The sequence below is a fragment of the Cebidichthys violaceus genome, unplaced genomic scaffold (assembly GCF_023349555.1).
Source record: "Cebidichthys violaceus isolate CVI_PGR_0920_01 unplaced genomic scaffold, fCebVio1.0.p SCAF_21, whole genome shotgun sequence".
Lineage (NCBI taxonomy): Eukaryota > Metazoa > Chordata > Actinopteri > Perciformes > Stichaeidae > Cebidichthys > Cebidichthys violaceus.
In genome coordinates this window covers 7,447,827-7,473,300 of record NW_027176384.1, presented here as the reverse complement: position 1 = coordinate 7,473,300, position 25,474 = coordinate 7,447,827, and the positions used below count along the sequence as shown (strand labels likewise).

The following is a 25,474-nucleotide window of genomic DNA, read 5'->3' as shown; positions in this document are numbered from 1 at the left end:
AAATTCAGAACAAAGAGAGCTGATGCATTTATTTATTTGTGCGTGTTTACTCACATTCATTTCTCCCCTCCAGGACATGGCCGCGTCTGTGTGTCTCCTCAGTGTGGGTGGTTACCTGAGGGAGGTGTGCTGTGTTGGAGTGAAGCTTCTTTTAAAGCACCAGCCTCTTGTTTTCGTCGGCTGCTTGTGTGGGGCCTTTGCTGGGACCACTGCTGGGGAGACTTCACAACACCTTCCTGTGGCTACAGAGAGGCTTTCTTATCTATTTTGAATGGTACACCATGAAAGACCCCCACCCCCACCCCCTAGCCCAGGTGGATATCCCAGGTACACAGACTAGACAGGTTGTAGGACTTTAGGGAAAGAGGGGAGATGGTGGGAGGAGGGCTGGACTAGAAATAGTGAGTTAAAAAGTTAGCTGAACCTCAACAACCCAAAAACTCTGAATGTGAAGACGCCTACATCTGAACTCTCCTTTTTCCCTAAATCTGCTCTCTAAATCTCACTCCTGACTGAGCTGTTGTGAATTAAATCAGCTCCCAGATCTCTTCTACAGAGAATAATCTACATTCAGCTCAAGGTTTTGGTCAATAGCATAACCACTGTGAAGCATGCGGCACCACTGAGACAGAGAGAGATTTGATTCATGGCCTAGTAATATAAATCTAAAGAAATCTCTGTCAGAGAACCACGGACAGAATAATTGTTTGCAACGGGAACTCCCACCGGAGTCCTCAGAACTCATTCTGAGCTTTTGAAGTGAGCGCTGACATTGGAGAAACTCAAGGGCGGGGAGGGGATGAGGGGCAGAAAGATGGAGGTGCGTTCACCTCCGAAATTATAAGCAGCTCTTTTAAGATGCCGTCAAGTTTTGCAAGGGGGGGGGGGCGGCTTTAAGTTGAGGAAGACCTGAATATCTGCACTTGAGGAGATCATTAAAAATTTAACAAGTTGTGTTTGCAAAGTGGGGAGGGTGAGGTGGTCTGAACTGAGCGGATTCAGCGGAGAACCTTGTCATTGCATAAAGAAACAGAGCAGGGAGTTGAGGGGAGGAACATTCCCCCATTATACACCACAATGAGAAAAAGACATTAAAAACCTTGAAGTCGTTATGAAAGGCTTTGATGCCCAGGGGTCCCCCGCAGCATGAAACACATAATGCGTGATGCTGATTGCCTTGTTGTGGCCAGGAGCCCACGCTGGCTCCTTGTGCATGCTGGGAGAAACAGCTGGGAGGCTGATGAGGACCGGACTGGCCTTAAGCAGCACATACAGCAGTTCTCTTCTTTGTTATTTAGCCACGGCACAGGATTCAACGAGGCCTTGATACACTGAGAGGTACTACCAAACTACTTTTGGAAATACTTTATGTACTACAAGGACTTTTGATGCTTAAAATCTCCCTGGTTCTACTACAAACTAGATGGACACACAGTCCACCGCCATGGCCAAATGCACAATATCGAAATGTTGGTGAAAGTGAATTTGCTCCAGTTTCTTCCATGGTCCATGCTGTACACTTCCACCAAAAATTCTGCCGACAAACAAATCGAACCGAAAACATAATCACATCACCTTGTTTCAAGAATTTCCTACAATTAAGTGTTATTTTAAGGTTTATTGTCCACTTTGTGACCTGTAGAGGAAATAAGTCCCAGAAACAAAACTATCTAATTATGTCTTGTTTCCAGATATACTGATTCTTATATCTTTACAAAAAAGGTTCCCTAGAGAGCCACAGTTGGAGCGTTTTCCTGATACTTTGGTGTTCCTACCAAAAACAGTTTGATGAAAAGATTTTGCATTAATTCACCCAAACCCTTTGATATCCATTCCATAGTCATTCCAAATAAGCATTTGTCCAACTACAAATAATCAAAAGGTACAGTGTGTAGGATTAGTGAACCGTGGTAATGATGTTCCATCCTTACCACAATAACACTACTTTAGCAGTATATCCTCACACAACAGTTCGTATGATATCAACACGGACACCACTGACTTCTCGTTTCACATGTGGAACAAACAGCTGTCTCGTGGTTGAAAGATCTCTGTTTGTTGGACCAATCGACCTCCCCTCTCTCCCGCCCTGCGTGGGCTTCAGCGGTCTTCATACGTCCTCGTTCAAGATTACGTGGATAACATACAAAATAATTTTGTGGGATATCTACGAATTAGGGCGCACTTTCATAGGTCTTTCGTAGGTATAGCTACAAATGCTGGATGAAACCAGCCTGACTTTAGAAACATTGTAAGTCAGAATGCAGCTGCTTGTACCACATTTTGTTTTGGCTTTCAGGTAACGTAAGAATGCTCTCTAGAGCCAGGGTTTGGTTTGTCCGTTCTGGGCTACTGTAGAAACATGGCGGACTCTGTGAAGAGGACCTGCTCCCTTTGTAGATATGAAGGGCTTATACTAGGCTAACGAAAACACAATGATTCTTAGTTTCAGGTGTTCATACACCAATAAAAACACAGTCATGAAATATTATATTAATTTCTGGTAATAGAGCCCAAAAAATGCTGGATCCTTAATGAATGGTTCAGAATTTTGGAAAAAATAGTCTTAATTGTTTTCTGGGAGTGAGATGGATGTCAGTCTCACATCTGTATGTTTAGTACAGAGAGTTGGAATCAGACATGGTTAGCCTAGCTTAGCATAAGGACTGGGAGCAGGGGACACAGACTCTGCTCTGTTCAAAGACAGAGTCAGTATCATAAAGTATGCGTGGACAAGACTGCACACATGGGGTCTTCACACACATCAGTGACCTAAATGTAGAAAGCCCTGCATTATGTATGTTCTGGAATGTGAGGAGATTAAAAAGACATTTGAAAAACTCCCACCATGGCCTTCTGGGACTCTATAGAAACTGCACTGATTTGGCAAAAATTATTCTCAAGAAAAATAAATCTTCAGGGCTGAATATGGAATTTAAAGGTTCATGCAAATTACATAAATATAAAGTAAAATAAAGTCTAACTTATCTCTATCATGTAAAGTAATACATAATTTAAAAGGCAATGCTATCAAATATATAATTTTGTAGCTGTATGGAGAACAAAAAAAACAGCACATATTAAAACGAGAAAATGCAGAGATTTATTAACACAAAGCAAAAAGCTTACCATTAAACAAATCCATGCAGTTGTTGGGGTAATATGAGGGAAACTTTTTCTAGCATTCTCAGTTATGACACAATTGTCACAGTCCGTTTGAAGTCTGCGGAAGGAGTCAACAAGGGAGCCCGAACGAGTAAATAAAACACGCTGCTTTACTTTGCCTTCGCCGGTTAATAGGGCGGCAGCGCTGATCAAAAGAACATTAGCTTTGATTAATCAATCAATACCCCGGTGGCCTCCGTCCTGCCCATTGATCTGCCGGTTGTATGGAGGTCAGCGTTGGGCTCGGCAGCATGTGAAATGCTCCGCTGTATTTTTCACACTGGCCGACTCAGACAAAAAATCCTCCCTCATTGATTTTTCTGTTCATTTCCCTTCTTTAAAATGTTCTTCTGTTCAAAGGTTATCCGCGCCGAGGAAAGTTCTGCTGCTCTGCACACAGCTGTGTGATTTTTAAGACATAACAATGTACTCTGTCAGAAAAAGTAGATGGACCCAGAAAGACAGCAGGTTACTTGGAGAAATAGAACAGCTTGGTTTTGGAACCATGGTCATTGACAGGCTCTGTGGAAGCACAAACCTTTTTCTTCACAGCTCAAACGAGAATAGATATAAAATAGTCACGTCTTCAGCTGTAACCAACATATTAACAACAAGAAAAGTGCACTCAGGAGAGCAAAGATCTCCGCAAGTGTCTCCCTCTCCTCTCCTAAACAAAGAAGAATTTAATTTCACATTATAGCAGCAGAGATTACAAAAACAGCGATTCATTTTCTTGTATCGTGTGTAACTGCAGTGAATTATAACATATCAAGAAATGGAATTCATCTGTAGATGCTATGTTTTTAAAATGAGACCAAAGTTTTCTATGGATGTCAGTTTTTGAGCCATACCAAAGGCCAAAATGTGGCCTGCAACATGCTCGGTAAGGCTTGTTTTTAGCCCAGCTGACAGCAGGAAATGCCTTAAGCTACTGAAGCAGTTGCTGATCACTTGCAGCCAGTTAAGAGGAGTCAGCAGTCAATGATGCTGTAGACCAATAAAATAGTTTTTCAAAATTTGTGAATCACCACAACCATGAGAGGTCAGACTTTGAAATAATAAGAGGATGCATTGTCAAATGTAATGATCTTTCTGTACATCCGGCCACACTATGACACTTTTTTATAAATCGACATAATGAGCAAACATTTTAATGAATGTTCACTATTTCTGCTGCTTAATGTTGCTGCTGAATACAATTTTCAAATTTTCATTGACAATATATGTAATTGGTTTTGGTGTTTTAATAGTGCAAGATAAGTGATAAACAGACAGACACGTGAGAAATGACAAGGTGAGAGAAGGAAACAGCAACATCAACCAAAAAACAAAAAAGCATAGAGATACAGATAAGCTTAAAACCTTATAAACCCGAGGGTCCCCCATTTGGACGCAGAGTACATAAAAACTTAGAGAGTTTTGTGTTAAAAGTAACTGGCATAGAACCCACGAAGAACGAATATAATGATGTTATAGTTCTGCAGAAACCTCAGCGTCCTGGGAACAACATGAACTTGGTCACTTCTACATGAGACAAACACATCTCCCATCAGCCAAGCAAACAAATAACAAAATATCATAAATCATACTCGATATGACTGGAAAAGACCGGAGAAAACAGCTGCTACACTCCGTTAGCAACGTGCTACCTACGAACATGCAGCATGAAAAAGCATGTCCGCCTGACGGAGATTACGGACATATCTTCCATTTCTCTCTCCGGTAAACCATCGCAGAGATATTCAGCTTCGAACACAAAAAGTCACACAGCTTTCATCGAATATTGTACTCACTTTTGGTCGAATCTCTGCGAAAAAATGAAATATCTCCGTACTTCCACTGCTTGGTATGTCCAGCTGCATGTGCTCCGTGTGAATCCGTTCGATTCGTGTCTCTCCGACACTCCTCGGCTTCTTGGGAGGGTTGGAAGCTCAGCAAATTAGATTTCAGATCTGCCATCAGATGGGACGTTTATCATTCCCATTGGCTAATAGTGCTGTCAATCATCTAGCTTTCAATTCCAGGCAATTCTATTGGCTCCTACGGTTCGAAGGCGGTCTCAATGGTGAAATTCTGAGAAAGGGGGGCTGAGACACAGCCCTAAGCAGAGAGAGTGGGCTGAATCTGAAGCAGTATGTGACCATAAACTAAACAACTAAAAAGGGCTTAGAAAGAGCTTAAAACACTCAAAAAAGGTCCAATCTTCTGTCTTTTGATTCATTGAACATCAGGAGTGATACATAGAAGTGATATAGAGTGTTTTTGAATTTAAAAAATATTTTTTTATTCAAATATTGGAATATTTAATCAGTTTTTTAATTTTATATGCTCTATATTTTATAAATGTTTCACTGTATCTATGTATAACTGTGTATAGAGAGCCTTTATCAGTTGTTATAAGAGCTGGGAATATTTAAAATCTTGGATTTCCATACTTTCCAAAAAACAATATCCTGAAATTGCTGTTTTTCCAGAGCGAGCTTTTGAATTTTCTAAGTTGTGCTGTGTTCCATCCTTATCTTATGTTAACCTGTAACATGTATACTGATAGTTCCATGATTTTTCACATCTCAAAAATATATAATTTATTTATTTATTTTTTAAATTTAATTATACACTTAATTAGGTATTTCTTATCTTTATTCAAGCTGAGGCCTGCAAATAGGCCTCGTTTATAAAAGGTAAGTAATTAACAGGAGATACCTATGATAACATTTGAGATTTTATATTTTGGTGGTCTAATTGTACTAGTACACACTCACACAGACTCACAAGGTGAAAACAATACCAGCGTGGCTGTCACGGCTGGTAATTAATGAGTAAACAACTACTGCACATTAATGAGCTGCTGAGCACGGAGGTTGTGTGTGGTGTGCACTTAAAGATGTCTGTGGATTGTGGAACATGCAGTGTGGAGGAATGGAAATGAACACATGAAACTCAAGTAACTAAAAAGTATCTAAGCCAATTATCATCATCATCATAGTATTAATTCTAATTGTTTTTTTGAAGATGACGTCACACATGCTTTTAAGATGGAGGGCAGGCAACTGGAGGCAGGTTCAATACTGCAGCAATAAGGCCTATGGTTTGCACTGTTTACGGCTGTTCAAACCGATCAAATCGGGGAAAAAACAAGGGCTGCTTTCGTGTCCTGAAAATAGTTGTACACAAAGGTGAGAAGTTTAAAAAACTCAGAGAAACGGCAACAGACAGATCAAAACTGACGGAAAACACAGACCATGGTGGTACGCCAGATGAAGGCGTACAAGAGTCTAAAGGTTTACAACTATTTCGTGAGCAGTTGGGTCCACGACCTCCAAACAAAAGTAGCATTGAACGACTGCCATCTTGTTTCTGCCCGAGTAGCTAGCATCACTAAAAAACACATTTCCCGGTAGATAGCTAACTAGCCTTACCCCTTTAGGTTCTTGTACTCCTTCATCTGGTGAGCCGTGTAGTAGGAGGTCTGGAGGACAAGGTCATTTGTAATGTCGATCTCCTCCACACCGGGCAAATTGGTCAAGTTGTGGGAAAAATCGCTCTTCTTCATTGGGTGGGAATCACATCCAATATGTGTCTATTTTCTGGCCATAACTTCTGCGTACACGTTCAACCGACCCTTTTATGTATTCACTTTCCTCCATTTCCAATTTATGCAAAATATAGGTTCTTCACTTCCTGCCCTCCATCTTAATTTAGCGCGTCATAATAGTCACATGATTGCCAACAAGCTATATAAAGATTATAAAGAAAATAAAGACTTAAAATGAGTCAATATTGACTTTTGGTTTCACATGAAAAGCGGTCTTCAGGGTGAAAATCCTGTAGTTTTATACATGTCCCTATGCAGACTTTTTCACTGTTACTACGTTACCTGGTTTCGTCCTTTTGTCCGGCCATAACTACAGCCATGTAGAGCGTCATAGTTGGAGTCGTAGTGCCTGACCAAGCTGCCATGTTTGATGACTTAGGAGTGAAAATGAACTGGTGGTCTGCCAAGAAATAGTTCCACACAACTCCATCTAAAACAGCAAACTGCAGTTTTTAAACCTTTCTACAAATTAAACAAACCAGCTTTAAAGGTGTTGGTAGGTGGTATATTTTTTAACTTCAAACATTAGCCAGGCTAGCTGTTTCCCTCAACTTTCAGTCTTTATGCTAAGCTAGGCTAACCGTGTCCTGACTCTAGATGCGTACTTAAACACACAAACATGAGATTGATACCCAGCTACTTAGCTCACTCTCAGAAAGAAAGAGAACACGCTGAGGAAGATGAGTTGCATCTGAATGCTGGAGGCGGGTAAAGAGAACATTACCCAATGGTCCACTACTCCACTAGTGTTGGTGAAGCAGTGGAGGAAAGGCAGAACTCTAGCAGACATCTGGAGAAGTTTCTCCTTCTCCTGAGTTACAGATTCTTTATAAAACGCTGCAGGGGTGATCACCAGACAGCTCATCCCCATTGAAGTGCTCCGAGGTTCCATTTCAAAGACGCATCGCATCTCTACGTGCCCCGCTTGGTGGCATCGTTGTTTTTCATGTGGCCCTGTTCTCCCGGAAAAATGCAAATGAGTGTAATTTCAAATGACAAACGAAAGTAAACTTCTTTTGTGAGTTGTGTGAGCCAGGTTCCCTGTGGGGGACAGGGAGCCGAGAAAAACCCTGCTCTAATTCTGTCATTGTCAAACTTTGACATAAGCGATTGTTCAGTCGCCTTTGTTGAGTGATACAACGGGTAACAGGGTCCCAATTCCTCCACGTTAATTTTTTAAAAGAAAGCGCAAGACATGTATTCCTTGAAGAAATGTTTTGCGCTGCTTATGCTAAATATTATAACATTCAGGCAGTGATGTCTTTTCTTTTTCCCTTTTATCTCCTCTTATCCACAGGAGGCCTTTACCTTTGCCACCCAGCCGCATAACAGCATCTCAGAAATAATTTAAGTAGCCTTTTTTTAAAAAACACTAAGACAAGTCGGAAGAATTTGGATTCAAGATCAAGGTGAGCAACGAGGGCGAGGGCTGCCTTCTTCCTGCTTCCTCTCCGACGGTACACCATGATCAAGTACGCTGTTTTGTTAAAAGGCATGTGCTGGATTTCCCAAGATCTGCCCGCAACACACATGTCTTACCAGCAGCATGTGTGTGAACAGCAAATTAAGTGTCAAGTTGAATGATGTCCTCCGATGACGGAAGCCACACGACGAGGGCTCTGCTGCGGCGGGTTTGTCATTGTGAATGATGTAAATACAACGATGACCGTTTGCTCGCCTGCAACCTTTGTTTTGAATTGATGCGAGCGTGAGTCACAGCTCGAGGCCAGGTGAGGAATGAACACATCGCTCACACCGCAGGGATTTATGGAGTCGGCCTATTATAGACGGAAAAAGTTTTCCACTTTCTCTTTTCCTTTTCTTCTTCCCCCTGACACATAAATCTGGGGAGAAATCTGGGGGAGAAATTTCTCAGAGAAGAAGTTCTTTAATTTCATCAGCACTCCTGACTGACAAGCATCATTATGGATAAAATTATCTCGGTAATTATCCTGCTCAGAGGAGATTTATATCCCTTTGTGAGGGTTGAGGGGGAACGCATGGGATGTGAAGCCGCCTCTACACGCCTCTCTGCAGCACAGGGAGAAAGAGCTTTGTTAAAACAGCGCCCTAATGAGGCACAGCCGCCCCTCCCTGCTGCGCGGGATCTCGCCTGGCCTGATCACCCAGAGTGTATTGCTTTTATTCTGCCAAACGCCGACGAGGAAAGGAGAGCGGCTGCTGAGCGAACGCGCCCCGAACAGATCAGTATGGCACACCGTCCGCAATTATCTCTGTTTGTGAAAGGAAAAACTGGGTGACATTGATATCAGATATCTACATCACTGTTAGCTTGCTTTCTATCAGAGGATCACTTGAGGTCACTGACAAATGTGGATTTTGTTTGTAATTTTCATTCATCTTCTGACACAGACTTGATGGCACATTTACTGACTTTTAAAGCTATATATGAATATTACAACTATGCTGCCCCATTTTTTTAAAAGGTAGAATAGGAGGCCAGTTATTCCTGAACATCACAAATTAGCCTTTTAATTTCAAGGACTCATTCCTCTGTATTGTATTATATTGTAGTTTAAAGCAAGCCATCAGGATCCATGTGTCCTCATGTTTTAATCTCAAATTGACAAAAAACAGTGAATTCATCCATCATTTAAAGGCATCCTTGCCTCATCTACACTGACTGTGATCCTCCCCAGTTGCTTTAATGTAGCCCATGATTTCACCAGAAAATGAAAACTTGTGTAAATGTAAAGGAAAAAGAGTCCCACACTCGTAGCTACGATGCAAGACATTTAATAATGTACCAATGTTTCAACATGACAGTCTTCTTCGGGTTAAAGAGGGACAGAAGCAGCTCCACAGGACTTTAATATAGGGATAGGACACAAGTGTGATCAATCATGGGGGGGAGTGTTCACAATCAAAATGTGCATATTGTGGAGCTGCCTGAATCAAAATCCCATTTGAAGGAATGGTTTGAGTTAGGAGTCTAAGCAGCTTATAATGAGAGATATCATATATATATATATATATATATATATATATATATATATATATATATATATATATTTTTTTTTTTTTTTTTAAGGGGAAAACCAGAATACCTCAGGTTCCAATTAGGTTCCTAGAAAGGAGACCTATTGCTAGACAGAATACCTCAGTTAGATTTAAAATACACACATTAAGATATTGTGTAAAAACCTTTTCTTTTTTGATGATTGAAATTGCTCTTACTTATTTGTTCCCCGAGACATCACATCCTTTTTCTGGGCTGAATGCAGGGCTGTAAAAACAGACGGCTAATGTGATGCACCTTTGTTCGAGGAACAGAAGCAAACCAGTTACAAAATGTCTAATACCTAAAAAAGAAAACCTAAAAACCTGCTTCCAACAGCCTGGAGAAGGAGCGTCTGCAGAGCGAGTATAACAAGTGTGTCATGTTTGGGAGTAAAGGTCATCAGTGCAGGGTGTTATAATAAGGAGGTCTTTACATGGAAGGATCACTCAGTGTGAATGCTGGCTGCTGTACGTTGGCACTGGCCGGCTGCAGTTCATGCTGACCACAGTGAGCTAATCAGCTCTGAAACATGATCACTTAAGACATTCATCCATGAAGGCATGTCCTGCTGCTCACTCACATAGCACGCAGCAGAGAATGCTGAGTGAGATCTCTTTATTATTCACTAAACTCAGCTGTCTGGCCAAATGAGGTGAACTAAGTGAACCAGAGATAAGGAAGGCTTGATGACATACCCGACATCACTTAGAACCCAGAGAAGGCACGACTCATCTAATCTTTATCCACGTCAACCTTCTTTGAAGGCAGTGCTGGTGCTGTATGCTACATGGGTTTGAAATAAAGCCTTTAATGATGAGGCACTACTCAAGAGGCTTTGTCTTAGATGTCTAAGCTGTCTTCATCATAATAACATCTAGGACAAAGTCAGTGATTCAGTACCAGTTAAGAGTTGATATATTGTAGTCATCAGCCAAAATAAAGTAAAAGAACTTGTGGGAGGTTGGTCTAGTCCTGGACATTTCTGCTAACAGTGAGGCTTAAAGGAAGTTACAACACTGTGATTTCTAAAGTAACACTAGAAGGTGGTGACTTTGCTAAATAAAGGTCCAACAAACATGAGACGGGTCAGCAGGCCAACAGTTAGGACTCACGGGTGACTGTGGAGTGGAGAGCAGGGTCGACCTTTAATCAGAGGATCGGCTCCGCTAGTCGCATGTCAATGTCTCCTTGAGCACTTAACACCAAAATTGCTCCTGTAGCTGTGCCTACAGTGTATGAATGAGTTAGTCTGATAGGCAGGTGGCACTTAGCCCCTCCCATCAGTGTGTGAATGGGTGATTGATGACAAGAGCGCTTTGAGTGGTCGGAAAGACTAGAAAAGCACCTAACAAGTACAGTCCATTTACCATTTACTCACAGGATCATCTAAAGCTTATTAGAAGGACAAACTGAACATTTTGTTTCATTTGAAATGTTCTGGTTGTCCTCACCACAAAAACAGCAGGATGTTCTCTACAGTGTTTGTAGCTATACATGAATGCGCTGTAATTTGTAGATATCCCACCACGTAATTCACAGAATCATGAAGCAGGAAGTATAAAAACTGCGAAATAGTACACAGGGTCTTTGACCCAGGAAACCGCTGTGTGAAACAAAAACTCAAAATTGATTTATTCGTCACCTAACTTCCATACCTAAGTAATGTTACTTCTGCAGTTATTTTAACTCAAACCATGATCTTTTTCTTGACCTAACTAAGTAGTTTTGTTGCCTAAGTTGTTTCCTGTAAAGACGGAAATTTATTTTGAAAAGACAGTATGTATGTAATGAGCGGAAATTGACACGTTTTTGCAGGTTCAATCCCTGGCTCCTGCTCTACTAGTCTCATGTCAATGTGTCCTTGAGCAAGACATTTAACCCCAAAATTGCTCCCGTAGCTGTGTCTACGGTGTGTAGATAGATACTGAATTGTAAGTCGCTTTGGATAAGAGCGTCTGCTAAATGACCGTAATGTAATGTAACGTAATGTCAGGAGATCGCTGTTCATGTCCTGTGTGAAATAAGAAGTCAACATTGACATTGACTTATATAATCAACTTACTATGACCACGGTTTTTACTGAATACCACAGAACTAAAGGGTGTTGCCACATTCATTTTGATTAAAACATAATTGCTGCCTTGACACTACTCATTCACAAGCCCATTTTGCCAGACCATAATTCCTGCTTTGTTAAAGAAAAGAAAAGCCCAAACAGAGAATCAGGTCACCAGGTCAGATGTATTGAAAACGTACCGAAACGTACTAAACCGTGGCACCACTGTATTGTATTGAACCAAACCCAGAATTTTGTAAACCGTTACACCTCTAATATTAAAACTGTTGTCATATTAAGTTCATAAGAAACAAAAAAACAGGTTGCCATTACGTTACTCTAAAATACATTTTCTGTATGTTAATGTAGTGCATTGGTCCGTCCAGCACTTTTAGATTTTGCAGGGTAGTAAACTTTGCACCCTCTTGGAGGTTTAAGGGCCGTCTGACGTATTCTCATGTCTGACGTATCTGAACCTTTAACAGCCAGTGACAAAGTAAATCTAAATGGTGCCAGATGTGCTAACCTGCTTGCTCATCCACCTTAACAGAAAAGCTTTCTAGGAGGGCGGATGTAAAAAAGGTGCTGAGCTGCCATCAGTGGTTGGTGAAAAGACAAAGCCTAGAGGCCTGAGCCTAATGAGCAGCTGTGTGGCCCTCATTAAGAGAGGAGAGCAACCGCTGATCCTTAATGAGCTCCTTCATTAAGAGCCATTTGGAAGGGAAAGGTCTGTGAGGCAGCCAGGCTCTGCACCCTAAGCACCAGAGCAGGCTACCCCCACCAGGGAAAACCATTGTACAAACACACTAAGTCACTGGATGACAAGGTGCATGTTGGGGCAATGTGTGTGCACATGTTAGACTCAATAAATTAGTCCCCAATTCAAGGGTTACTCCCCACTACTATCACTCACCCTTGGTTTCAAATATCAGATATCTCCTGTCAGTTTTGGTTCATTTCAATTCAGTTGAATGCTGTATTGCATTTTAAGTGAGGAGGAGTGCCTTAAAGAGCGGATTACCTTAAAAAATGTCCTTCAGTAAAGTGGTATTGGCTTTCAAAAACACATAACAGCAGTGCAGGCATTATTAAGATCATGTACCAATCAATAAACAAATATTTGATAACATTAACACAAAGTAACTCTTTGTTGGTTAGCCAAATGTATTTGGTAAATCTGTAAATATCAATACTATTGTTGCATAAGAACCTTTGAAGCATTTCAGAATGGTATAAAGGAGAGTAAATGTTCTTTGAACTTTGCACCATGGATGTTCTTAATAGTGGACGATTTGTTAGTACTACTTTGCTGTGCGTGGCTAGCACTCGACGCGTCCTTGTATGCCCTGTGGAATTATGAGTGACAGTTTTGCTCGGCTCATTTTCTGTAACCAGTGTAGCATGAAAGCATGGTAATACTAGAGAGCTAGCTAGCTAACAAGCCAGCCGCTAAAAGAGTTTTAACTGCATCCACACACTCTTGTCACGGCGTACAAAAGCATTGCTACTTCAAGATAATCCGCCAATCACGGCACAGTAGCACTAGCCAATCCCAGCACAGTAGGACGGGACTATGTGGAAAAAGGTACTACTAAACTCCAAACAAACAGACAACAAATCCTTACCTCTGTTATTTTACAAGGAGTTCAGTTTGATCTACTTTTGTGGTTGATGAGGTATGCTTGTGTTCATCTTGACATCTCAAACCATAAACTCCCTTTGGAGCCCATGAACATTGGCTGCTTGTGACTGTCTCATCATGTTCCAGTTCAACAAAAATCAACCAATTACTGGTATTGTATCCTCAGTCATTATTTTGCCGCCCGTCCATCCAGTTGATATGATTCTTCTATTTTGTGGTCAAAGCTGAACAAATTACTCCCAACCTCTACCATCAATACAGTCTTATCTGAGTTATTTTTCCTGCCCTGATGCGGGTCTGATTTCTTATTTTCTTGCTGCCCTTGGGCCACAGGTTTGTGAATAGGGTCAAATGAAACCCAATTGGACAAGTTAATCACACCGTATCTGCGGTTTATCCCACAGGTTGCGGTGAAAATGCTCAGACTTATCAATCCTGTCAGTTGGGGTCACCTTCCGCACCCTGATTATGTGCTGCCAAATTCATTGCACCCCACTGTACCTATGCAATTCCATGCACTCAGCATTCTGCTGCCATTGATTGGCCGCATGTGACAGTGCTGAAAGTAATGTGGACATTGCTGCTGATCAATAAAAAAATGTATGTGCCTAGAACCTAGGAGGCATTCTGTAATGAAATCAATAGCTGTGCTTGGCTTGTGGCATTAAGATCATTGGCCAGGCTGTTATTTAGTCATTGTTGTCCTACACCAGCAGCACAACCTGGCTACCATAAGAAATCAATGGCAGCGTATCACAGCCAGCATCCCAATTACTGGCAGGGCTGGCGAGGAATCAATGCAGCTTTTTTGCCATTACTCCTTGTGGGAAATCACGGGACATTATTTTTCTTGGGGAATCTGATGCATAAAGGATGACGCCTGGCTGCTGATATTTAAGATCCATCTGAGGCGCTTGGCTACCATTTCATTTGGGCGGGGCTCAGATTGGAATCCTGCTGCAGAGTGCAGTAGGGAGGGAGTAAAAACTCATATTTTGTTGCCAGCCATTGACATGATATGTGATCATAATGTATTGATCACTGGCAGCTCCTGACAAGAAAAATAATCAATTTCAAATAGTAAACTGGTAGCTGCAGAGAAAGGAGACAGGCTTTGTCAAGCACAAGGTTTGTGGGAATGTGTGTACAAGTATGCATTAAACTTCCATTGGGACATTCTTAATCAATATTAGTGATATTCTTCTTAATTTGCTTAACCTGCAACATGATCTTATCCCTACTCTTTATATTCTCCCGCTTGGGCAGCATGCCGGTGGCAGGTCTTTGCGTAGTATCTTGACGCAGCAGGTTCAGGTGTGGTTAACGTTGTAACGCGAGGTTGGTGGTGGGAAACACACAAGACACAAATGCCGGTCTCCTGAATGAAAGTCCTGTTTGTTTGACCAACAAAACACAATAGTATATGTCTGAACCAAAAATATGTTTCATATCAACATTACATGTTGCTTTTATCAACTAATGTTGTAACATCTCAAGGCGCTTTTTCAGTTGTGTAACTGCATTCTCAATTAGGATTAGGCAACAAACCAAAACTAAACAAAGGTTGAATAAAGATCATGTCAGGTTGGGTTAAATAAGTACAAAATTACTTTTGGTCCCAAACTGATTATTGGGTGAAAAGTCACATGTCGATCCATCCATCCACCTCGACCTCCTCCATACACTGATACAAACATACATTCACTTGAAACTTCATTGGAAGTAATAATAAAAATGACAAAAATAATAATTGCAATTATTATAATATTTTATTATTATTATTATGATATAGCTCCAAATGTTCTGAAACAATCCAAGACCTGGAGATGAACTTGTCCTAACGAATAAGCTGGTTAGTATGCAAAAAATGTCTTTAGAAATTAAATAACATATTGATTTTTACGATGTAAACTGTTTTACTGAGCACGTTTTAAGCTCTTTTATCCGGATGTTTGTTTCTAGTTTATTATTCTTTTTTTCCTCGGCTAGTTACCTGCTGCGTGGTGAAAGTTCAGGATGCATTCAGGCGCAGCATTGAGTGTAGGTCACCTGCATTTCGTCAGCGCTAAGAGCCCAACACACAAAAGAAAAACACTTGAAGCGTAAAAACATGCTTCGGGTTTACACTTGTGTATAGGGTGAGAGAAACACAAGCCTGTGTAGACAGCTGTATTGAATGAAACAGAATCTGTTCTGTCAGATACGCATTAGACAGACAACTGGAAAAAAAAACCGCAGCTGAGGCAACACCTGCACAGTAAAGCCTTTGCAGCACAGAGCAGGGAAGGATTGAGAGGAATTGAGAAAGCTAACATCATCTGTGAGTGTGTCACCTGTCATTAGCATCATGCCTTCACATGTATCAACATGTCAAATCATGGAAAACATGCCCTGGGCCAAATAGACACAGTATCAACATTCTGTTTGTCTTAGGCAGACGCTGCTCACTCACAGCTCCACAGATCAGACTGTAACTCCCCTCCCAAACTGGTACGTACCCCCCCCAGTAAAGGGACTGCACTGGGCTTATAGGGATGTGACAGGAAGAAGGACTGGTGAACAGGGAGGAAATAACAAGCTTGGTCTCTTTATCAGGTGTTTTTGCACGCTTTTCAAAGCACCGCATGCTGGTAAGACATGGCTCTTTGTTTAAGCTCAGACTGAGTGTTTCAAGCGTCTCGAAACACACCAATGTGACACACATTTGATTAAAGGGAAATGACAGCAATGTTTGAGACAAAAGCGTTCTTGACTTGACGCAGCTGTATTCTAGCAACAGACTGGAGACACAGACTGGAGACAGGAGCTCAGCTTTGATGGGAGGGTGAAGAACAGAGAGGAGAGAGGCTGGCTGTATTGAAAAGAGCAGTGGTATCCACCGGGGGGGATATTAGGGGGGCATTTCGTGAGAATTAATGTATTTCTACTTTTTCGCCCAAAATGGTCATGATCTCAACAAAATAATGATTTTGTGGAGGATGGAGAGAGCTGCAAGTCTACTGAAAATTTATTTTTGTTCAAAATTTTCTAATACTCAATAAGCCCATCTGCAGCGTTGCGAAACTCTGATATACTGCATGGGCTCATCCCAGGCCAGTGTGTCTAAAATGGTGTTTAGAATGATTTCCATGTTACCTGTGAGCGTTCTGAGCGTACTGACGCCTGGTCTCTTCAAATGTAGTATGAATTATATGTCAATTTCTTAAGCCACTTTGTGTGTTGTCTCCAAACCTTCTTTGCTTTTCACATGTAATTTCATACATTTCAGACGCCCTGAGCAAGTGCTCCAGAAGACAGGTGACATTGTGTTAAGAGCGAGAGGAAAGAGGACAAGTGGATGGATGGTTGAAACGAACATCGGACTTTTTGCCCTGAAGTACACTGTTTGTGTCCCATGTGAAACCAGGACCAGGATTTATTTATATTTTTATTTGACAGGGATAGTGCACAGCTTCTGAGCCTTAAGAGTTAGCCATAAGCTAATTCACGTCTATGTTGACTACTTAGCAAACGTAACCTAAAGCTAGGCTTGGTAATCTTAAGAAACTAGCAAGAGTACGCTAGTTTAAAAAATTATCCAACTGAAAAACTCAGTGTTGCCAACTCTTTTTCAAAGAAAGTAGCAAACAACGCTAGCAACAAAAGTCGTTAAATCTAGAGAGAATCTGTCTCTGTAGTAACTGTGTAGTTCTCTGTAAGTAAGACTGAGACTTTTAAAGTGTTTCCTATATGCTACAGGGAGCCAGTGAAGAGATCTGAGTATGGGGGCTCTGCTAGTCCATGTCGATGTGATCCTGGGCAAGACACTTAAGCCCAAGTTGCTCCTGTAGCTGTGCCTACACACTGTTCCCAGTTTGTGGATGTTGTATGAAAGTTACATAGTTCTGATGAGCAGGTGGCACCTTACATGGTAGCTCCTGTCATTAGTGTATGATTGGGTGAACGATGACATGTAGTGTTAAAGAGCTTTGAGTGGTCAGAAGACTACACAAGTACAGTCCATTTACCATTTATTTGTGCTAGTGAGCAAGCTGGCGGCAGCATTCTGGATTGCCTGCAAGCGGTTAAGAGCAGACATACTGAGTGAGGAGAAATGTCCGTTACAGTAATCAATGCGAGAAGAGATAAAAGGCATGTATGAGCATCTCTAGAAAACAAAACCAAAGTCAGGCCTCAAGTCAAGACAAACAAGCTCCAAGTCAGGGCACAAGTCAAGACAAACAAGCCCTTAGTCAGGCCTCAAGTCCAGACAAACAAGCCCCAAGTCAAGACAAATAAGCCCCAAGTCACGGCCCAAGTCCAGACAAACAAGCCTCAAGTCACGGCACAAGTCAAGACAAACAAGCCCCAAGTCACAACCCAAGTCAAGACAAATAAGCCCCAAGTCAGGCCCCAAGTCCAGACAAACAAGGCTCAAGTCAGGGCTCAAGTCCAGACAAACAAGCCTCAAGTCACGGCCCAAGTCCAGACAAACAAGCCTCAAGTCACGGCACATTACATTACATTACATTACACTCATTTAGCAGACGCTTTTATCCAAAGCGACTTACAATAAGTGCATTCAACATTGGTAATCAAAAGAACTACTAGTCACCAGAAGTCATAAGTACATTTCCTTTTCCAAACAAGCATCTAAGAGCATGAAGCAGAGCATAACTCAGAGCCAAAGTACAGTGCAGAAACAAGAAAAACAGTTAGTGCTATAAGTAATACGAATACAATAAGTGCAACAAGCTAGTATGAATACAATAAGTGTTAAGTGGAAGGCTCAGGGTAGCACTTCCTGAAGAGGTGGGTTTTCAGCCTGCGCCGAAAGATGGGCAGCGACTCTGCTGTTCTTACGTCAGTGGGAAGTTCATTCCACCACTGTGGGGCCAGGACAGAAAACAGCCGTGGCCGGGTCGATCGGCCGCCGGGACCTCTGAGCGACGGGGCAACCAATCGCCCCGAGGCAGCAGAGCGAAGTGGTCGGGCGGGGGTGTAGGGCTTGACCATGGCCTGGAGATAGGAAGGAGCTGTTCCTTTCACTGCCCTGTAGGCTAGCACCAGAGTCTTCAACTGGATGCGAGCTCTTACAGGTAGCCAATGTAGAGAATGGAGAAAGGAAGTTGTGTGGGAGAACTTGGGGCGATTGAACACCAGGCGAGCTGCGGCTTTCTGGACAAGCTCCAGAGGTCTGATGGCCGTCGCCGGGGCTCCGGCGAGTAGAGAGTTGCAGTAGTCCAGGCGGGAGATGACAAGAGCCTGGATGAGAACCTGCGCCGTCTCGTCAGTGAGGAAGGGACAAATCCTCCTGATGTTGTAGAGCAGGTATCTGCAGGAGCGTGTAACGGATGAAATGTTTGCTGAGAATGACAGTTGGTCATCCAGGGTCACACCCAGGTTCCTCACAGTCCGAGTTGGCGTCACCACGGTATCATCAATGGTGATGGACAGGTCCCGGTGCGGGCAACCCTTCCCCGGGAGGAACAGTAGCTTGGTTTTGTCTTGGTTGAGCTTGAGGTGGTGTGTCGTCATCCACTTCGAGATGTCAGCCAAGCAGGTAGCGATGCGCGTCTCCACTTGGGTGTCACCGGGGGGAAATGACAAGACCAGCTGGGTGTCATCGGTATAACAATGGTAGGAGAAGTCATGCGTGCGAATAACAGAACCCAGAGATGTTGTGTAGAGCGAGAAGAGAAGGGGGCCCAGGACTGAACCTTGCGGAACCCCCGTAGTCAGCATGCGTGGTTCTGACACGGCCCCCCTCCAGGTCACCTGGTAGAATCGACCCGTCAGGTAGGATGCAAACAGGGAGAGTGCAGAGCCTGAGACGCCCATCCCCTCGAGGGTGGAGAGGAGGATTTGATGGTTCACAGTGTCAAACGCTGCAGACAGGTCCAGGAGAATCAGGACAGAGGAGAGAGAGTTAGCTCTTGCGGCGTGAAGCGACTCTGTCACCGCAAGGAGGGCCGTCTCTGTCGAGTGACCCACTTTGAACCCGGACTGGTGGGGGTCCAAAAGGCTGTTCTGGTGGAGATAGGAAGACAGTTGGTTAAAGACAGCATGTTCAAGTGTTTTGGATAGAAAGGGTAGAAGAGAAACCGGTCTGAAGTTCTTGACATCAGAGGGGTCAAGTGATGGTTTCTTCAGAAGGGGGGTGACTCTGGCAGTCTTGAAGGCCGTGGGAAAGCATCCTGAAACAAGAGATGTGTTGATGAGGTGGGTGAGGAAAGGAAGGAGTTCAGTCGCAATAGACTGAAGAAGAGGGGAAGGGATCGGGTCAAGGGAGCACGTGGTGGGGCGGTTAGACGTAACAAGGTTGAGGACCTCGTTAGGGGAAAGAGTTTTTTAGGATTGGAAGCAGAGGTTAGGATTTTAGAGCGGAAGAATGCAGCTTTAGCAGTAGATCGAGAGGAGGAAAAAGTGGAAAGAAGAGCTTGGAAGTTAAGAAGGTCCTCCGGGAGTTTGCCTTTTCTCCATTTACGCTCAGCCTCTCTTAGACTCCGTCTATCAGTACGCACTGAGTCCGACAGCCACGGGGCAGGTGGAGTTGGCCGTACAGGCCTGGAGGTGAAGGGACAGAGTTTGTCCAAAGAAGAAGTAAGGGTGGAAAGGAGGAGATCAGTAGCAGTATCAGGGGATAGGAGAGAGAAGGATTCAGGGTCAGGGAGAGCAGAGGTGACAGAAGAGGAAAGATCAGCAGGGGAGAGGGAGCGGAGATGACTCCGGGTAGAAACCATGTGGGTAGGTGGAGGAAGTGATGGGGGAGAGGATAGGGAGAGGAAGTAGGACATGAAATAGTGGTCAGAGAGCTGGAGGGGAGTGACAGAGAGGTTAGCAGTAGAACAGTGCCTAGTGAAAATAAGATCCAGCTGGTTGCCGGCCTTGTGGGTAGGAGGAGAAGAGGAGTGGTAAAGGTCGAAGGAGGAGAGGAAGGAAGGAAGAGGTTCAAGCTTATCGGTCTGGATGTTGAAGTCACCGAACAGGATGAGTGCCAAGCCATCGTCATGGAAGTGCGAGACTAATGTGTCGAGCTCCTCCAGGAACTCACCAAGAGGTCCTGGTGGGCAATACACAACAGCAATGGTGAGCTTGACTGGATAAGTGACAGTACAAGTCAAGACAAACAAGCCCCAAGTCAGGCCCCAAGTTCAGACAAACAAGCCCCAAGTCACGGCCTCAGTCAAGACAAACAAGCCCCAAGTCAGGCCCTAAGTCAAGACAAACAAGCCCCAAGTCAGGCCCTAAGTCCAGACAAACAAGCTCCAAGTCAGGCCCCATGTCAAGACAAACCAGCCCCAAGTCAGAGCCCAAGACAAGCAAGCCCCAAGTCAGGCCTCAAGTCCAGACAAACAAGCCCCAAGTCATGCCCCAAGTCCAGACAGACAAGCCTCAACTCAGGCCCCAAGTCCAGATAAACAAGCCCCATGTCACGGCCCAAGTCAAGACAAATAAGCCCCAAGTCAGGCCCCAAGTCCAGACAAACAAGGCTCAAGTCAGGGCTCAAGTCAAGACAAACAAGCCCCAAGTCACGGCCTAAGTCAAGACAAATAAGCCCCAAGTCAGGCCCCAAGTTCAGACAAACAAGCCCCAAGTCAGGCCCCAAGTTCAGACAAACAAGCCCCAAGTCATGGCCTAAGTCAAAACAAATAAGCCCCAAATCAGGCCCCAAGTCCAGACAAACAAGCCTCAAGTCAGGGCTCAAGTCAATTCAAACAAGCTCCAAGTCAGGTACCAAGTCAATACAGACAAGACCCAAGTCTATCCCTAGTTGAGAAAAACAAGATCCAAGTCAGAACCCAAGTCAACAAAAACAAGACCCAAGTTAGGTCCCAAGTCAAGACGAACAAATCCAAAGTTAAGTCTTCAACTCTTTGTTTCAAGTTCTAAACAAGTAATTATACTGCCTTTACCAAATGCTTTAGTTCAGCCAATTTAGAAATTTATTTTTTTTGTCAATGTGTTTGTATTCATCACTTTCAAATTAACTTCATAACATGTGTTAGTGTGTTATTACTGTGACACAGTTACAATAATTTGTCCTCTCTGAGCTAAATGTCTTGCATGTTACGGTCTTTGTTTTGTTGATCACAGTCTTTATAGCTGAATGTGATAATCTGAGGTTGCATCTGTTGTCTGTCTGCTGCTCTGAACTGACAAACACACTTGCTCTTGTATCCTGATTGGCAGCTGTTGGACTGATTCAAATTATAATAATAATGTCCTTTATTTGTCCCTTTATACAAACAATTAACAATTCAAACGATGAAAATTCATCGTTTGACTGGTTTGTGTGTCTTTTGGTAGGAGTTAACTGACTAATTCTTTATTATACAATTTTTAAACTTGGGGAAAATACCAAATCATTCCAAGTCAAAAAGCTAAAGTCCACGAGTCATTGGTAGAGTTGAGTTGCAAGTTTTTATTGGATTTGTGAAGTCAAGTCTTAAGTCACCAAATTCATGATTGAGCCTGACTCAAATTCTCACTTTCTCTGATCCTAAACTCATTTTATGTCTGATCCTAAGCCTTAAACTGAACCTTATCTTGACACCCTGACCACAGAAACTGTATGGGTTCTTAAGCATAAATTGGTCACCCCCAGACAAATTTTAGAATTGGGACAAATTTCTGCCAAAACAGTTACTTCTGCTCTGTAGTTTTAGGTCATAAAGCCTGATTAATTACCTGAATTATCACTAGGCTATTTTGTAGTTTCAGCAGTTCCATGGTCTGATTTTGACTGCTGTGATATAGAACTGAACTTCACTGCAGAAGTCTTCATCTTCAGCCAATTTCTATATTATTATTTTTTTCTTCTCACTTTATTTTCATAGTAGAATTACACAAAGAAACGCTGTCGTTCTCTCTTTTTGTCAACATGTAGGACACGGTCGGACGGGCCTTGTTTAGGTTCATTGTGAGCTGCAGGTGGTGGCCGGTCAATTGGTCCGTACATTGAGTGGATAAAAGTTGCAGGATTTGGTCGGGGAGAATCACAGATAAAAACATGTGTGTGTAAAACATGTAAACAAGATGAATACAAATGCACAGGGTCTGTCAAGTTTTACACCTGATGTACTTCTCCTCTTAAATCTGAAAGTCATTATCCTAGAAAAAAACTTGTATTTATGCTGGGCATTGGGTTGGTGTTAGTGTTTTTAGTAGTATGAATGCATGTGGTCCTCATAAGTATAGAAAAACAGTAACACTCCCACATAGAGGAAGTTTTGTGCTGCAGTCGTAGTTGTCCCGCCCCCTGAGTTTCTGGGTGTGGGTTCAGTTTGTTTTTCACACAACAGAAGCAGACTTGCTCAACTTTTGCAGAGTCACCACAGGACGTAAGTAGAGCTGTTAAACTGTAAATTATACTGAATATTTTTTACAATATCATATATGTATATAATGCTCATTTATACATTGTTGTCTTCAAAGATGTTTTGTCACTTGATCCTTAAACAGATTCAGTGCATATGGAATTTTACTGACAGTATTGTATTCTCCACTTTAGAAGTGTGAGGCAAAACTACACTCCGATCACATTTCTAGAATAATTTTAATACTGCACTTTTGTAGAAGTTTTAAGACTTTTTGGCAGCAAAAGTAATTTTTTCCATGTTGTTTCTTATCTTTGCCGAAACAGAATTTCAAACAAATCCTGTCTCTTTCTCCCTGTGATTCAGTTGTAAACCAGCAGATATGGCAACGCTAATGGAAGATGAGGTATTTATGGCTTTCACCACCTATGCAGCTATTGTCATTCTGAAGATGTTGCTGATGGCGCCTATGACAGCATTCTTCCGCTTCTCCAAGGGGGTAGGTAATCTGTTTTACATTCGTCTTGAGAGGTAATAGGTACCTTTCTTCAAAGGTCATGTACAAAGCCGAAGGCACAACCCAGGTTGTAAAAGAGAAAAGCAACAACTCATCCATGTCAACATTATAATATGGAACTTTTCAACCTAACTACTGCTCAGGGTAAACACTCATTTAGGCTTTGTCTTATTCAGGCTTTCGCAAATGAGGAAGACGTGGCCTTAAAGCCTTCAGAGGAGAGGAAGAAGCTGCTCAAAAGCCACCCGGATGTAGAGCGAGTTCGAAGGTGAGATGATTAATCCCTTACACTTGAAGTTATGATTCATACACTGGTATTTTATCAGGAAATAGAATCCACAAAACAGATAAACACAGGCTCGCATTCTAGAAAAGGAGATCCTGGTTTAGTTAATCACAGTAAGCTAAATCATAATGTAATATAATAAAAGGACAAGAAGAATAAATATTACAGACTAATAATACAAATCCTACGGTTATGAGTGTGACACCGTGCCTCTCATCCAGCCCATGCTTGGCTCCAGAAGCCCTGAAACAAATACTGGATATACAGGTCTATAAAACTGCAGTACCTGCAAACACTTTGCACACATGAAATAAACTCACAGAACACTGATAGGTTGAAGATAAGTATCTCCCTGAAGAAAGGATACAGTTCATTATTATACAAATCCAAGGACAAGGAAACCACATATGATTAGCTCTCTGTGCTGCAAACAAGATGGTCAATTATCCAAACAATTATGGATACTGATTGATAGTTGTTCCATGTTTCCGTTCTCTAGATGTCACCAGAACGACCTGGAGAACGTTATTCCCTTCGTGCTGATCGGCCTGCTCTACGCTCTGACTGGACCTGAGCTCTCAGTCGCTCTGCTTCACTTCCGCGTCTTTGCCGGCAGTCGCATCTTCCACACCATCGCCTACGTCGGTGCTCTGCCTCAGCCCAGCAGAGGACTGTCCTGGTTAGTGGGCTTGCTGGTCACCTTCTCCATGGCTTACAGGGTGCTCAGCAAAGTTCTAGCCCTTTAGAGACGATATTGGTCCAGCAGCTTCTTCACAAGCTCACATTCCTACATGAAGCCTGTTTTTTACTTCACTCTTGCAGCAGCTATCTATGAGCTTAATTATTAAACATAATTTTGACTTCATCTTTGCATTCCCTGGAATTATTGTCTCGGATGAAAATGTGTTTTTAATAAACTTTTCCATTAGCTTTGTGTCTGGGTAATAACTTCTCAAGGTGATGGCATAGGTGCTAAAACTCAAATGCAACTATGAATTATTTAAAGTATAGGCGTTTAATCTGGCAGTGGCAAAGAAGGTCATTCATATAAAATGTTTTAAAAGTAAGATCCACCCAGTTCCTTAAAACACAACAGCCTGTCTTATGCAGTATTCAGACGTTAATGTGACTTCGAATGTAACCAGCAAACATAAGAATTATTTCAATATATTCACTTTGAAACAGTTAAAATGTGCAGGTACCAATGTATAATATATCTGAGTGTTATTTCAGGTCAGGGCCGCTCCCCCTTAGACAACCCCAGGATACATTCCACACATTCTGATCTAGTTTTTGCTTTTCACGATGACTGTGCAAAAAACCAAAGGGGATATGCACATGCTGCATACTATGGTAAATGGACTGTACTTGAATGTTCTTAATTGTTTTTAAATCTCCTTTTCTTTTGCCTTATGTTTTGATGCTTTTAATGGTTTTATGTGAAGCACTTTCAATTACCTTGTTGTTGAAATATGCTATACAAATAAACTTGCCTTGCCTTACTTATATATCTCTTTTCTAGTCTTCTGACCACTCAAAGCGCTTCAACACTACATGTCATCAGTCACCCATTAACACCCATTCATACACTGAATGCATGGGCTACAATGCAAGGTGCTACCTGCCCATCAGGACTATCTAATGTTCATACATGCCCACACCTATAAACTCTTAACTGCACATCTCACATTGTTCTGAAACTATTTTGCTGGCTAATTTCATGTGGGACCACAATGACAAATACAATGTATCCTGCCTACCATTTTAGCTCTACTTTGTTGTGCTGCTCCCTATTTAAAAATGTATGGGGAATGGCCTCGGGGCCAAAACTCCCCCTTTGCAAAAAATATTTAGAAATATACATGATGTGAGCACAATATAAACCAACTTTG

The 25,474-nt window shown here is 42.3% G+C and overlaps 1 protein-coding gene across 1 annotated transcript; it reads left to right on the top strand.

Moving 5' to 3' along the window:
* The first annotated feature begins 22,720 nt into the window (after nt 1-22,720).
* LOC137877314 (microsomal glutathione S-transferase 1-like) lies at nt 22,721-25,084 on the top strand. The gene is made up of 4 exons (XM_068717131.1): nt 22,721-22,803; nt 23,146-23,278; nt 23,473-23,564; nt 24,082-25,084. Exons 2-4 carry the CDS (start codon nt 23,162-23,164, stop codon nt 24,326-24,328), a joined length of 456 nt encoding a protein of 151 aa, XP_068573232.1. The 5' UTR covers nt 22,721-22,803; nt 23,146-23,161; the 3' UTR covers nt 24,329-25,084.
* The last annotated feature ends 390 nt before the right edge of the window (nt 25,085-25,474 follow it).